General features: G+C 36.6%; 1 protein-coding gene across 1 annotated transcript in view; it reads right to left on the reverse strand.

Annotated features, from left to right (window-relative positions):
* YAF2 (YY1 associated factor 2) overlaps window positions 1–11,525 on the reverse strand; it is a 48,605-nt gene extending 37,080 nt beyond the window's left edge. The window contains exons 1-2 of the mRNA XM_012734141.1: window positions 11,512–11,525; window positions 10,206–10,277 (exon numbers count right to left, since the gene is read on the reverse strand). Of these exons, the coding sequence (XP_012589595.1) occupies window positions 10,206–10,277; window positions 11,512–11,525 (86 nt within the window). The remainder of the gene's footprint in view (window positions 1–10,205; window positions 10,278–11,511) is intronic.
* Between the last annotated feature and the right edge of the window lie 1,127 nt (window positions 11,526–12,652).

Here is a 12,652-nt window from a genome sequence, read left to right on the forward strand (position 1 = left end):
AGGTCACAAAAATCATGTACTGAGAATCATCTTTTTAAACGTCCTGCTATCTATGAAAGATGAAGCCAAGAGGCAATCAAATGTCAAGTAATGTGTACATGAGCTTGCTTTTCTGTATGTCTAGTCTCAAAGAGTATCTACAAGGAAAAAAGTAAAGAATCAGCCAAAGTGAAAATCTCTAAGCAATTAGTATCGTAAGAGAATGCACATCCAATCCCCATAAAGTAAGATGCTAAAATTCAACTTATAAGAGATGTCATCTCTGGTTCAGAGGAATGACTTTTTCTCAATTTTATTTATTTTCTTACATCATTAATTTTTGTACAGTATTTAATCTCTACAGAGCAGTGCCTTGAAACCAAGATAAAGAGATTTCCTCTCTACTGGGTGAAGGAGACACAAAACAGCATGTAACCCTACCTACAACAGCCCAGGCACATGGTTGAAGCTTAATAGTCTGACAAAAAGCAGGGACCAGGGCCTCCCTGTTGGCACGGGTTCAGTCTCAGAGCCAGTATGCTCCTGCCAGCCACTGTGGCCTGAGTAAGATCCCAGCCTGGGAGCTGACCCACGTGGTGCAGCTGACCTCTCCTGTCTCACCCACTGCTGCCCTCTATCAGACACAGTAATGAAGACTAGTGTTTCAGGACACAATAATGCATAGTAGAGTATCCACAAACTCGTAAATCATAAACAGAAAAAAAAAAAGATATTCAAAAGCACCTTTAATGAGAAATAACAGAAGAACCATGTCAAGCTTCCCCATGCTCTGAGCACTCATTGTAAAATACAGAAGCCACGTGTGGATGCCGAGCACCTAAGTAGTGGCTAAACCAAAATGAGGAGTGCTGTAAAATACAGAACACACCCCAGATTTCAACGACTTTATATGACAAGGACTGTAAAACTCTCACAGGTAATGGAAAGGATAATATTTAGATATATTGGATTAGATATAATATAGTATTAAAAGTAAGTAACATTTCACCGTTAAATTTACGTTTTTATGATGGCACACGGGTGATTTGGTGATGGGAAGCCCACAGAGATTACAACTGAGATGGAAAAAGGCACAAAATGATGTAAAAATAAACTATTATATTAAAATTAAAATATTTTTAATTTAGTTTTTAATGGGGCCACAAGAGAGTTTAAATTCTGTACATGCGTCCTTTTTGTGGCTTGCATTCTATTTCTTGAACAGCACTATTATAAATCAGTCATGTTGAATGCAGTCTTACGTTTATGAATATTTAAACATCTCCACCCACAAGAATACAATCTATTCCTTTAGCTTTACGTTCCTCCAGTGTATCTGCTGTAAAATGATTTGTGAAAAACAGCAGCAGCTACCTGACTGTCCAGAAAGGAGAATGACTCAAGTTTCTTGAGAGGTTTGAGCCTGTGGGCGGTGTGCCCCCCCGTGGTAACCGGCCCTCTTTCTGTTAGCTCTGGCAAAGGGTTACACGGCAGGAAGAAAGCACTATGTACACAGAAGAGGATGTAAGGTGTCTAGATTAATGTACCAGGCATGGTGATGTGCTTTGTTTTATGATTTTCTCAGTTACAATCCAAGTATAAAATTCACATAGTGAGATAACATCTTTCACTATGATTTAGTCAAGTCTGCTCATTCTCAGATTTATTTATTTATGCATACAGAACTGGGGAACAGGCTAGAGATGCAGGGGTGTGAAAGGAGTCCCCAGAGTAGCGAGCAGAACAGGTAGATCTACTGAAATACACTGCAGAGGGGAGCAGCAGGAGAGACAGAGGAGGCCTGCTGCACCATGTCACACTGGAGCTGGAGCCAGGATTGATCTTGCAGTGGGGCTGGGCCAGCTTCACAGGGCTAACCTTTAACCTGCTGCGCCACTAGGGAGGGCCCTCTCAGTGATTTCTAAATACTCCATCTTGACCCGCTAGGAAAGAGTTCACCTAATGTTGATTCCAGGTCACTGCCAAAGAAAGCAACTCTCTCACTAGGTAGAAGCAAGTGAGAACATATTCTTTATAAGATAGCATGACAGATGTTGAAAGATAACAGAATGGTCATAAACACAAATACAATCTGGAAACTTGGAAGAAAATGTGGTTTTAGAAAATTAGGAAATTTCACAAATAAGAAAGACAACATTATTTTAAAAGACAGCACTGACTCAAAAAATACATTAACTCTGAGAGGGACCAACTGCGCTATCTCAATAACTGAATATGACTTGTTTAAAACAAGTATGTTAGGGTGAGAAAAAAAAAAGAAATTGCATCTTTGAGATCTGAACTTTCCTACAGATTGAAATATTCAAGTCTGAGTTCTATAGCACAAATAAGTCAAGTGTGATTTATAGTGTTCTCCATCAAATTACCATGTACTTTGGTAAAGACTGAATTAATAGAAACAGAACTGTCCGGATAGCTTCCGGAGAACACTGGGTTGAAAGGACAGAGAGTGAGTATGTAAGATACTCTTTCAATCACCTAGCAGTTTATTATTTTTTTAAAAGATTTATTTATTTATTCATACAGAACTGGGGTACAGGCCAGAGATGCGGAGGGTGAGAGGATTCACCAGGGACAGAGTGGGGAGCAGAACAGGCAGGCTGACAAAGTACAATGCTGAGGGGAGCAGCGGGCGGGCCAGGAGAGGTCTGCCACGCCATGTGGATCTCCTCCGGGACAGGCAGGGATTGAACTCATGCAGAAGTGGCTTAAGCTTCTTAAGTGTTGTGCTTTAACCCGCTGTGCCACCCGGGAGGGCCACAGTCTACTATTTTTTAAGAGCACCAGGAGTAAGAGTAGGATGCCTGCTTCTCAAGTTCCACACCTAGACATTCCCCCATCTATTTAGACTGGCAGGGAAAGAGTGGGGATAGAGAAGTAAGAAGAAATATGCTTATAACATGCTGACTTAAAACTATTTTTAAAATTATGTTTACTTATACAACTCTAATTCTTTAGAAGAAGTGGACTTACTCCTAATCCCAGTACCTGGCTCAGGGCCTGGCATGTGTCCATGTTATTTCAGACCTAGATTAAATTTTAGCCACTATGCTAGGGCCACATACTTGTTTCTTTTTATTATCAAACAACAGCAAGCATAGAGATTCAAATAATAATCAAGCTTTCTAGTGTTTTTTTTTTCCATAAAAGAATATATACATTAGATGGAGGAGTTTAAAAGCTATAAAGTATAAATATATATCCTTTAAAGAAAAACATACAGTTCCACAAAGCTAGTTTCCTGTCACCACCATTATACCAGAACTCCTTAAACTTCTTAGATCACCCAAAGGCAACCACTACAGGGGCCTCCCTGAAGCCCAGGGGTTGAGGCTCAGAGTTATCACTGCCAAAAGCCTGAGCTGGATCCCTGGCCAGGGAGCTCACCCCCATGGTGCAGCAGACCTCTCCTGTCTTGCTTGCTGCTTCCCTCAGCAGTGGATTTCAATAGATTGCCTGTTCTGCTACCCACTCTGTCTCTTGTGAATCCCCTCCACCCCCAAACCTGGCCTGTACCCAAGTTCTTCTACACAAATAAAAATCTTACAATAAAGGTATTTTTTTTAAAAAGGCAACCATTACAATGAATTTGGCATAAATAAGATCACACATACATCCTACTATAACTAACTTCTCCTTATATTCATGAGGTTTCTTCATATTTAAAAACATCAAAAAGGCTGCAGGGCATAGAGGAATCCAGAGCAGGAATTATCTTAGATTGAACTATCTTAAGAGCCACTGCTTATTTTCTTTGTATGTATATCATCTGTCTTTTTCTTTTAATCCTTATATATTATGGAAACAAACCTACAGGATATTCCAGACATTCCCCATATTTCCCAGTAAAGCCATCTGTCTTTTAGTTTGGGTTAAGATATCTTTTGTTAAATGTAAAATTTTCTTGGGCCCTCCCAGGTGGCACAACGTTTGGACTAACAAGCTAAAGTCACTTCAGCATGAGTTTTATCCCCTCACCGGAAGTGACCCACATGGTGCCAGCAGACCTCTCCAGACCTACCCACTGCTCCCCTCAGCAATGTACTTCATCAGTCAGGCTGTTCTGCTCCCCATTCTTTCTCTCTCACTGCCCCTGTACCTCTGGCCTGGTACTCCAGTTCTGTATGCATAAGTAAATAAATCTTTCAAAAAAATTAGTAAGCCCTATGAAAACATAATTTTTTCTTTTTGAGGTAAGCCCCTTACATTTGAGAAAGTATATTCCTCTTTTGTTTATTTTTAAAACATTTTGTTCATGCTTGGGGTGTTTAATTCAACTGGTATTTATTTCTCAACCTGGTTCCTGCACTGATTCCCACCCCAGCTAACCCTGCTCCATAGACCATGCAGAAAATCAATTTGGTTACCTATTCTTTCTGTGCAAACAGAAAATATCACCTCTAGTAATTAATAATTCCCAAAAAAATGTAGTATGAATTCCCTGTTGTTTTATTAATCTGTCTTTATCTTGTATTAAGACTATTAGTATGTTAAATAACATAAGTTCTCACTTCTTTCATTTGGGTATTTTACATATAGCAAACGACACAGATAATGTACACAGCTTGCTTTTTAAGTATGCATAGCCCTGACCAACAGATTACTATGTCTCATGCTTTAGAACATTTTTTCTGAACCCTTCTTGGTACTTCCAAGACAACAGCTATTCCAGGCCTGTCACCATAGACCCACAGACTGAATAGCAGGCAGAATTAATTTCCTATAATAGAAAACACACAATTGGTAATTTTTCTTGTCTCACTTCTTTTACCCAACATCACCTTTTGGGAATTCTCCCCACGCAGAGGGTAGTAGCCATTTATTCTCTGTTCATTGTTATGTAGCAATTCTTTCTAAATATCATCATTTTAAAATTAGTATAATATCCATCAAGGAAAGTCCCATCTCATTCTTTTTCTTCTTTCATATTTGTCTCACTTGTTCTTGTATCTTTACTTTTGTAGGTGAAAGTCATTTTCCAGAAAATTATCCTATTGGGATTTTTATCTTAAACTACCTACCATTTATAGGGGTAATTTTTTATACTTCCCCAACCCACTAGTATAATAGTCTGTCTTTTATGCCTACCTAATTATGTGTCCTTCAATAAAACTTTGGCTTTAATTTGCTATTAAACATATTTTTATTTTCTAATTGCTGCCTATTTAAATGCTGATCTTGTATCCAGTACAATGAATTCTCTTATTACAGTCCCCCGATTTAAAAAACTTTTCTAGGGATATATTTATCTCATTATCTCCTTGTCCATCCTTTTGGTAATTTTACTTTTTTCCTCATCTTATTAATGGAGATATATTGTCTTATTCTTGACTTTAGTGGGACTGTTTCTCAAGTTTTTCCATTAAGTATAATGCTGTTTGAAAGGCAAACCTTTGCTAGAAGAAAAACATTCATCTCTTTTAAAAATTTGAAGGCTACTTTTAAAAATAATTAATGGGTAGTTTTATCATATCCTTTGATTAACTCAAGATTTTTTTTTCTGTAAATCTTAACTTAAAAATTACATCACTATAAAAAAAATTATATCTCTATGGTGATGTCACATGGGTGACTTGATGATGGGAAGCCCAAGGGGATTACAATTGAGATGGAAAAAAAATGTACAAAATGATGTAAAAATAAACATATTATATAAAAAATATATATATAAATGTAAAAAAATTACATCAACACATCAAATATTGACTATCCTCACTTTCTTACTCTAATTAAAATGTTAATGTCTATGTTCACAAAGAATCTATTTTCCTTTGTATATGCTTTCTAGTTTAGGTTTCAATGCTAACTAAACTCGTCTGATAAGTAGGCAGAGTCACTTTTTTTTTTCCCCTGGGTCAATTTGTACAAAATTGGGATTATCTTCTCCAAAAGTATATTTGAAATTATGATTACAAATATCACCATTTTATACCAATGAGAATGGCACAATGAAAAAGATGAGGGTATGGAAAGTATGGAATGGAACCCTTAAACACTGCTGATGGGAGAGTAAAGGGTGCAACCACTTAGAAAATCCACCTGGTGGCACTTCAAGACGGTAAACACAGAATTATTATAAGACCTAGAAATCCAACTCCTGGATATATACACAAGAGTAATGAAGACACATGTTCACTGAAAACTGTAAACAAATAGCAGAACTGCTCATAATGAGCAAATCTGAGATATAATCCAGATCTCTATCAACTGACGAATGGATAAACAAAATGTGGTAATATATCCATACACTGAAATGCCATTTGTCCACAAAAAGGAATAAAGTTTAGTGACACATGCTACAACACAGGAGTCTTTAAAGTACTGTGCAAAGTGAAAGGAGTCACTAGAACAGGAGAACAGGAGAATCTATAGAAACAGGGAGCTCACTAGTGGCTACCTAAGGATGGAAGGCTTGGAGAGGATTAGGGTTGACTACTAATAGGTATGTACACAGTTCCTTTTCAGGGTTGATAAGAATTATTCTAAAACTGAATGTGATAATGGTTGGACAACTCAGCAAAAATACACACAGTTGAACTTGTACATTTTCAGTGAATAAAAATGGTCTAGTTTATGATCACATTAAACAAAGCTGCTATTTTTAAAAAAAGAAAACAACTTTGCCTTTGGGGGAAATTTACCATTGTTTAAATTTCATTAAAAGTTATCAGTTTCCAGGCCTCCCTGGTGGCACAGGGGTTAAATTCACAGCGCTATCAAGCTACAACCAGCCTCTGGGGCCTGAGTTTGATCCCTGGCCAGGGAGCTGACCACACGGTGCAGCAGACCTCTTCTGTCTCACCTTCTGCTCCCCTCAGCAGTGGATTTCAGTAGGTCCACCTGTTCTACTCCCCACTCTGTCTCTGATGAATCCTCTCAACTCTGGCCTACACCCCAGTTCTTAGATGCATAAATAAGTCAATAAAACAGCTTTCAGCTTCCTTGTATTTCCTATTTCTTACATAGCATCAATTTTAGAATTTTTCCCCCTAGGAAACAGAACTTTCCACCTGGTTTTTAAGTTACATAAATTATATAAATGTTGATTTCTTGTGATTTTTAAATTTATAATCATATTTATAACTACACCCCATTTTTAAATTTTATTTTTCTATCATCTGTTCTGTGATGACTTATTTCCAGAAGTTTAACAACAGAAAGAATTAGCTTTGATTCAAATGAATATTGCTACTGCTTTTATTGTTGATCCTCTTAGAAAATTTCATTTTTATTTCTATTTCTTCTTTGGGGTTTGTTTTTTAAGGCTTTTTGTTTTGTTTTGAGTTGAATAGCTTCCTCATTTGTTTTCTTTCAACCTAATACATTCATTTAAGATTGTAAAAATGTATCCCTGAGTACCCCTTTTCTCATCTTGTTCAGGTTTTGATACACTGCTTTTGTTGAGATTCAATTCTAATTATTTCATAATTTCCACTTTTTTAATTTGTGGAAATTCTCAGTCATGTTTTTTTCAATATTACTTCTCCATCATTCTCTAGATTCTCTCCATTAAAACTCTAGCTAGACACATAATGGAGCTTTTCAATTTCCCCCTTAGATGTCTTGCTTTTTGTTCAATTTTTAATCTGTCTCCCTTCGCCTGTTCTGACAAAGTGATCAGTTTTATCTTGAATTTAATGTTTTTCTCTTCAGCTATGTCTAATTTTCTTTTTCAGTCCATTTATTGAGCTCTTTTATAAATAGCTGTATTTTTTATTTTAAGAATTTCAATTGGTTCTTAAATGTGTGTGTATATTTATTGATTCTTGATTGCTCTGTTTAATTATAATCATTATGCTGTGAGTTAAAAAAGGGGGAAAGATACATTTTAAGCTAAGACACTTTTAGGTGCACGTTCTTTGAAAAGTTCTCCATTTATAAAAGTTCTTCTTTAATATCAAAAAAGTACCATTTCTTTAAAGGACTTGTGACTGCTTTTCTACCAAATGCACCCCACTGTGCCTATAGGCATTGAGGAACAGAAAGAACAAGCTCTATTATTTCCACTTTAAAATTAAAGACACTGAAGCACAATGAAGTCTTTTTAAAAATACATTCTCTTCAACATCTTTGAAAAACATCAAAGCCACAGAAAAGCTGAAAATACAGCATAAAATTATATTCCCCTCACCTAGACTCAAAATCATTAACATTTGTCACATTTACCTTCTCTCTCCTTTTCCCCTCCCTCTATATATGTACATACATCATAGCCACATAGCCACATATCCACATGCTTTTTTCTGAACTCGTCAAACTTCAATTTTAAATATTTCAGCATGTGGCACAATGGGTTAAAGCACAGCACCATGAAACTCATGGTAGCCACTTCAATACGGGTTCCATCGCAGGCCAGGGAGGTGACGCACATGGTGCAGCAGACCTCTCCTGACCTGCGCGCTGCTCCCCTCAGCAGTGTACTTTATGGATCTGCCTGTTCTGCTTCCTGCTCTGCCTCTGGTGAATCCTTTCACCATTTCTGCACTTCTGGCCGCCTGTACCCCAGTTCTGTATACTTACATACTTAAATAAATCTGTATGCATAAATAATCTTTAAAAATATACATTTAAATACTTCAGCATGTGTACTGAAGTCTGAGTTCAATCTCAAAATAACTACCACCCCATTATCACATTAAAGAAACTGAGATGTAATGGTCTCTTACTTGGAAACAAAGTTAAAACACACACCACATCACCTGATGAACAAAGTTTTTATCTCAGCTTGTCTAATTGGGTATGAACTGGTTCTCCAGTGATTACGTAATTAGAAGAAAGATAATCTGCCAATGAATATTTCCTTCCTTCAGTGACCTTGAAATCAGATTTCACTTACTGCTTCATTGAACAAGTATTCTTAAGTCAGAGCATTTCTGAAAATGAAGCAATAAACATTGAAGATAATCAAATACACTATTTCCACTTGTTTTATAGCACAACAGTCTCAGAGTCTAGCTCTGCTATGAACTCTCACAGCTATAACCTCTTTTCTATGAGCCACTTTATAGTACTGGAGAGCAGAACTGAAAGGTCATTTCAAGAAACTGGAGCAACACAAGCCAAAGCATCAATACAACAAGTATGCAGGTGATACCAAAAGCTTCCAAATGCTATATAAACAGGACGGGACTGGATTACTGGAGCTCTTAAGTACCCAGCAAATGGATGCAAGTTTGATAAAAACAGCTACAACAGGTAACCACTAAGGCTCTTTGTGAACAAAAAACATCTTTCTTGAAATGGTTATCTGGTAACAGAGAATGAATGAGAGAAAATACAAATCAATGAACTCTGACCAATTCTAACATTTCACCTGCCAGCTCAATAAAGCACCTGGTTCCTGAAGGAGCAGAGCACTCAGACTGCACCCACCATACCACTCACCACATCAACACAGAGCTCCCTGAAATTACTTAGAACTCTAGGCGGCAGGAAAAGCCATGATTTTTTTTTCTTTTTATTTTATTTATTTATGCATACAAGAGCTATGGTGCAGGGAATGAGAGGATTCAACAGAGTCAGAGAGAGCAGAACAGGTGTATCTTCTGAAATCCACTGCTGAGGGGAGCAGCAGGAGAGAGCTGCTGAGCCATGTGGGTCAGTTCCTTGGGTGGGAATGGAACTCATCCTGCTGTGGCTGGCAATAGCTTGAAAATGCTGAGATTTAACCCCTGCAACACCAGGGAGGCCCACTGATGTATTTTTTCTTTGAAAAACAGAAAAAATGCATCATGACTTTTCTGAAAACCCAATATTACACTATTTACCAAAGATCAATGAACATAAAATTTTCTAGAAAAAGCTGTTATGCAAGTGACTCACTTCAACGCTGACAACATGATTTCAATCATCCACCTGTTAAGAATGAGGCATCTACCATCCATGTAATAATGACATAACACCAAACTGATAAAAGCAGCTCAACCAAATCCCTTTCTTTGTAATTAAACAACTCCTAAAGAGGAGAAATTTGAGAGAACAAAATCTCAATCTGTGAAAACTAGATGACTTACCAGTAACTTGAGTTATCCTATTGGGTCTTTTCCCTCACAGATCCACCTCTCTCGCCCTTCTGTCCAGCATAAGAGTCTTCCCGATGGGCATCCACTGGAACTGAGGGGCATGCAGTACAGATGCATATGTAAGAAAGTCGGGGGGAGGGGATTTGGGAGATGCTAGAGACATGCTTCAGTGCACTTGCTTACCTTCCTGAAATTGGACATTTCAACGGATCCTTGGTCCTCGAGGCATTCACAATAACTTCAAAGAATGTGGATCTGTGGAGATTACCCAATAGGAGAACTCCAGTTACTGGTAAGTGATCCAGTTTTTTCTTCTCTATCAGAGTAAGAAGATTATTTAATTTTATTTGAGATTATGGTACATGTGGAATTACACAGGGGAATGGGTTGCAATTTCACCAAGATTTTATGTGGGTGTGTGTATACACACACATTTTATATATACATATATAGATATAGGTATATATCTATATATACACATATATATACACATACATATATGCATGCACTGAAATAAATACAGAAACAATCTGCAAACCACACGGTCAACAGAAACTTCTCACATCATTCAGAAATACAAGGGAAGGAAAACTATTTGATTACATTTTTAAAGTTCTACTATAATGGCAGCTATATTTTAATATACAGAAAAAGTTAAAACAGCTCTCAAACTATTCCAATTCACTGAAACAACCCCATCACCTTTTAATATTAGTAATAGGATAATTAGATAATAAAATATGCCATTTCTTTTTTAAAGATTTATTTTATTTATTAATGCATAGAAGAGATGGAGTGTAAGCGAGAGTTGCAGATGTGTGTTTGTGTGACAGGATTCACCAGAGACAGAGTGGGGCAGAACAGGTTGATCTACTAAAATCCACTGCTGAGGGGAGCAGTTGGCGATACAGGAGATGTCTGCTGCACCCTATGTAGGTCAGCTCCCTGGCCGGGGATTGAACTCATGCTGCAGTAGCTGCCTATGGTTTTCTAGTGCTGAGACTTTAAACTCTTGTCCACCCAGGAAGCCCAAAACCTGTCACTAATTAACTAGCCATTGTTATTGAATTTTAGTGGAAAGGCCACTGCAATAGACTATCACTCGAAAAGACTTAAAGATAAAAACCACCAATGCAATTCCCATATATGTCTCAATAAATCTCTGTAACAAACTAGGCACACACACATATAAAAGTATGCAAGACCATTAATAAGAAGTAATGTTGTTTTAAGTTAAATAGTTGTAAAAGCAGCACACTAATAGTTCAGTGGCTATACTTTAAAAATAATTGTCTAAAAGTAAAGTCATTAAGGATTTCTAACAAAAGAAAAAAGATCTCCTCAGAAGGACTTTATCTTCAAGCTCCTTTGAAAACAAAATATTACCTTTAACTCAGTACAATCTCATCAAAGAAGTGTTTGTGTTAATGTGCTATCTCAGCATTAACATCAAATGCTAGTTTCTAATGAAGATACTGATGTATCATACCCTTTTACTGTCATGCTACTAAATAATCACACCCTGCCTTCAAAAAACACGTATTTCCATGGGTCTTCATCTTACAGAAACAAATTAAAGAAAATGTATAGTTCTTCCTTTGTTTCAAGATTCAATAGAATAAAAATGAACAAAATTATTCAAAAAATTGAAAACATAATTCTAATGAAAATCCTACATTTCAATCTTGTTTTAATATCAGTCCTTGTATTTACAAAAGGTTGACAGCACACAAGACTTCTGCTAGATTCTACTAATTATAAGATACAAATTGGTTAAGTCATACCTATTTTTCTACAAAGCTAAGTTTTACGATACAGTTAGTTAAGGCATAGGGTTTTCAACGACCCATGCAAGCAAATAGGGGCACAGACCTCCCTGCCTACGGTATACATAAATGCCAAAGTCATCTGTTATCTACAAATCTAATGAACAAGGATCCTAGATAATTTCTTTCTATTCATCTTGCAGCAAGCAAGTACATGGCACCAAAGGCCATATACTATTATATTGATAAAAGATACAGGAGTATTCATCCAAATATTTTATCCATATGCAATAAAATAATGTAAAAGATATCAACAATTAAGTAATAATTTCCTATTTTTATTTATTTCAAATGCAGTCTGCACTTAGACTGGAGTCTTATGGACTTAAAATATAACCAAATGCATTTCTAAAGGCTTGAGAAAATTTAAAGATTTTGTAACTATTTTAAAGAAACCAAAGGGTGACTTACAAACCAACCCTAAAAGCATGTCTGCCGCTGTTATACTACTCCAAGTAAGATGGGTTTTATAACAAACTCTTCAGGAAAAGAAATCCCCCAATTTAGGCTGCTTACCCAGGCATATCCTGGGTAAGCTTTAATAATTACAATCAGTGTTCATGCACAAATAGATGTTCTTTAGAAATCAAGAACCAAATCAAATACTTCACTATAGAAAATCTTCTCCATAGAAGTCAATCTAAATGTATGGAAAAACTGCTGAAAAAAAATGGATGTCTGCTATTATGGCTGTGGAAGGTTTGGAGTAAATCCTAAACATGAAGTACATGTTACAAAATTCACAATGTTCTGTACTTTAGAATCCTGTAACACTGTAATAAAAGTTAGTATTATATAGAGATT

The sequence above is a fragment of the Condylura cristata genome, unplaced genomic scaffold (genome assembly GCF_000260355.1).
Source record: "Condylura cristata isolate star-nosed mole 26May11 unplaced genomic scaffold, ConCri1.0 scaffold00047, whole genome shotgun sequence".
Classification (NCBI taxonomy): Eukaryota; Metazoa; Chordata; class Mammalia; order Eulipotyphla; family Talpidae; genus Condylura; species Condylura cristata.